At 45.0% G+C, this 2,614-nt stretch overlaps 1 protein-coding gene across 1 annotated transcript; it reads left to right on the forward strand.

Annotated features, from left to right (window-relative positions):
- Window positions 1-744: 744 nt before the first annotated feature.
- hmx2 (H6 family homeobox 2) lies at window positions 745-2,254 on the forward strand (the record flags this gene model as incomplete). The annotated part of the gene is made up of 2 exons (XM_079280043.1): window positions 745-1,012; window positions 1,707-2,254. 2 exons carry the CDS (start codon window positions 745-747, stop codon window positions 2,252-2,254), a joined length of 816 nt encoding a protein of 271 aa, XP_079136169.1.
- Between the last annotated feature and the right edge of the window lie 360 nt (window positions 2,255-2,614).

Raw genomic sequence — 2,614 nt, forward strand, 5'->3', positions numbered from 1 at the left:
ACCCCGGCTAATTTAGCAGGCAGAGGATGATAAAAAAAACATGAGGTCATCCTCAGTTGACTGGGACGTTTCCTGGTTGTACAAGTTGCAGGTCCAAATAAAAAAGAGACAACAAGCTATAAACGAGGCATATAAAACAGACCACACCAAGACACTGCAAAAAAAGGTTGATTTTTAATATATTTTCACAAATCTCAATTCATATTTTTAAGATATGACACATGGCAATTTAGTGCAACGTTTTTACAGTAAAAAAAAAAATTCATAACCAAATTTTAATTTACTCAAAACAATATTAGCTCGTGACAGCACATACTGTATTTGTTTAAAAACTGTGTGGCTGAATGTAGAAATGAGCACTGCTGATCCCCTCCGACTCTCTCGCCCGTCTCAAAACCTTGACAGGAGTTTGAAATTTCCGGGCTTCTGTTGGAGGCTGCGATTGGCCCAGGAGGAGCTTACCTACATGCAAATGAAGCAACGCAACCTTGCTGCCTCTGATCCAGAGCGTGAGGAGGAGGACCAGGAATACACTCATGTTCCCCGAGCTCTAGAAAAAACACCATCAACTCCTTCAATGTTAAAACTCCACAATTAAACCGGCTCGGGGGGGAGAAAAAAACCCTGAAGAAGACAAAAACACGCTTTCGTAATTTCTACGCACCAATCGTGCAGCAAACCAATAACGGAATACAAGGGGACAGACACGATTCAGGCAATACTTCATACTGTTATGAAGCGAGAATGAGTAGCGCAGAAGACAGCGGGAGCAAGTGCTCGTCGGGCCCGATTTCCAGCTTCACCATCCAGTCTATTTTGGGCACGCCGTCCGATGCCCCGCGCTCCGTAAACAAGGAGCTCGCTAAGGGGCCGCCGCCACCGCCGCGGAGGCGCTCGCTGTCGGTGTCCTCCGAGGAGTGCAGCGGCGGGGAGGACTCAGCAGACTGCTTCTGCTCCGACACGGGTCACCGAGAGCCATGCACCCAGCACCAAGCCCATAACTTCTGTATAGGTGAGCATCTATTTTATTATTATCATAATTAGTATTTCTATTATTACAGAAAAGGGAATAAACTAAATATGCGATAGCCGAACAAAAATGAAAATGGTATTGGACATATTTACAGTTAATGTATTATTTGTTTACTATATCAAATGGTATGACAGTAGGCCTAATTAGTGCCTCTTCTTTTTTGTGTAATAACCAGGCCCCCTATTTTCTGTTTTTGTTTGCACTTCAGCTCACATTTCATTAGCCCATGTCTGTGACTGCCACCCTCGTGCAGCTCATCCACTTCCACTGGTTCGTTGCAGACTATATCATTGCAGCAGCGGAAGAGTGGAAGGTCGAATAATTAGCCCTCTGTCTTTCCTCTCATTCCAAATTTAATTGAGCCTGCTAATTGATGAAACATGTTTCTAAAATGGCTGCACTACACGTCGTCAATTGAGCGTTAAATAGAGCGGGGTTTTATTAATAGCTTACTGTAACGCCGAGCGTACTCATGCTGGATTGTTTATTTAAAAAGTCACCGGCTTTCAGCAGTCGATTTAGAAAGTCAGAGTTCACACTTTACAAACTCTCAAACTGAGTAGGTATGTAGAAAAAATATATTTCCCCTCCTCCAGCCGCCTGTTTAAAAAAGCTTACAATTTAGATGTATTTGGCGGCTATGATATTCACCATCTCCCTCTCGCGCTTATAGGTCCCGGTAAAGGACCTCTCTCTCGGAATCACGGGCTCGCGCGGCGGCCGCACCTGCCTCAGCCTCTGCTGCAGGATTATAAGGAGGAGCAGGAGAGACCGTGCCATCAAATGTCACCTCTGTCGGAGGAGAGACACACAGACGGTGCGGACAAGCAGGGCAACTCAGCCAAGAAGAAGACGCGCACGGTTTTCTCCCGGAGTCAGGTGTACCAACTGGAGTCCACCTTCGACATGAAGCGGTACCTGAGCAGCTCGGAGCGGGCCTGCTTAGCCTCCAGCCTGCAGCTGACTGAGACTCAGGTCAAGACGTGGTTTCAGAACAGGAGGAACAAATGGAAACGGCAGCTATCAGCCGAACTGGAGGCGGCCAACATGGCTCACGCCTCCGCACAGACACTAGTAGGGATGCCGCTGGTTTTCAGAGATAACGCCTTGCTGCGTGTTCCGGTTCCCCGGTCCATCGCCTTTCCGACGCCCCTTTATTACCCGGGTAGCAGCCTGTCAGCGTTACCTTTATACAACCTGTACAACAAGATTGAGTACTGACTGACTCTGCTGTATGTTCACCACTGCAGTCCACGTAAAGACGCATAACAAAACAATACAACATTCTTATAAGTGTCTCCACATAACCCGTGTATATTAATTGTATCACTTTATTTGTTGAGGAAAATGTTATTATGCAGCAACTGTACGTCTCCCATGAAAGCAACCAAGCTTAAATTGTATAAAATACACCATGTGAATAATTAATTAGTCATTTTTGTACTTTTGTTTTCTTTCTCCTCCTTGAACTGACACAATAATGGAGTTTAACATTCATATGCCATTCAAGAAAAAATGGATAACACACAAAAAAGGCTTTTACAGTGTTTATATTCATAATTGGTTTGTCACATATATTGC

The sequence above is a fragment of the Melanostigma gelatinosum genome (genome assembly GCF_949748355.1).
Source record: "Melanostigma gelatinosum genome assembly, chromosome: 12".
NCBI classification, from domain to species: Eukaryota; Metazoa; Chordata; class Actinopteri; order Perciformes; family Zoarcidae; genus Melanostigma; species Melanostigma gelatinosum.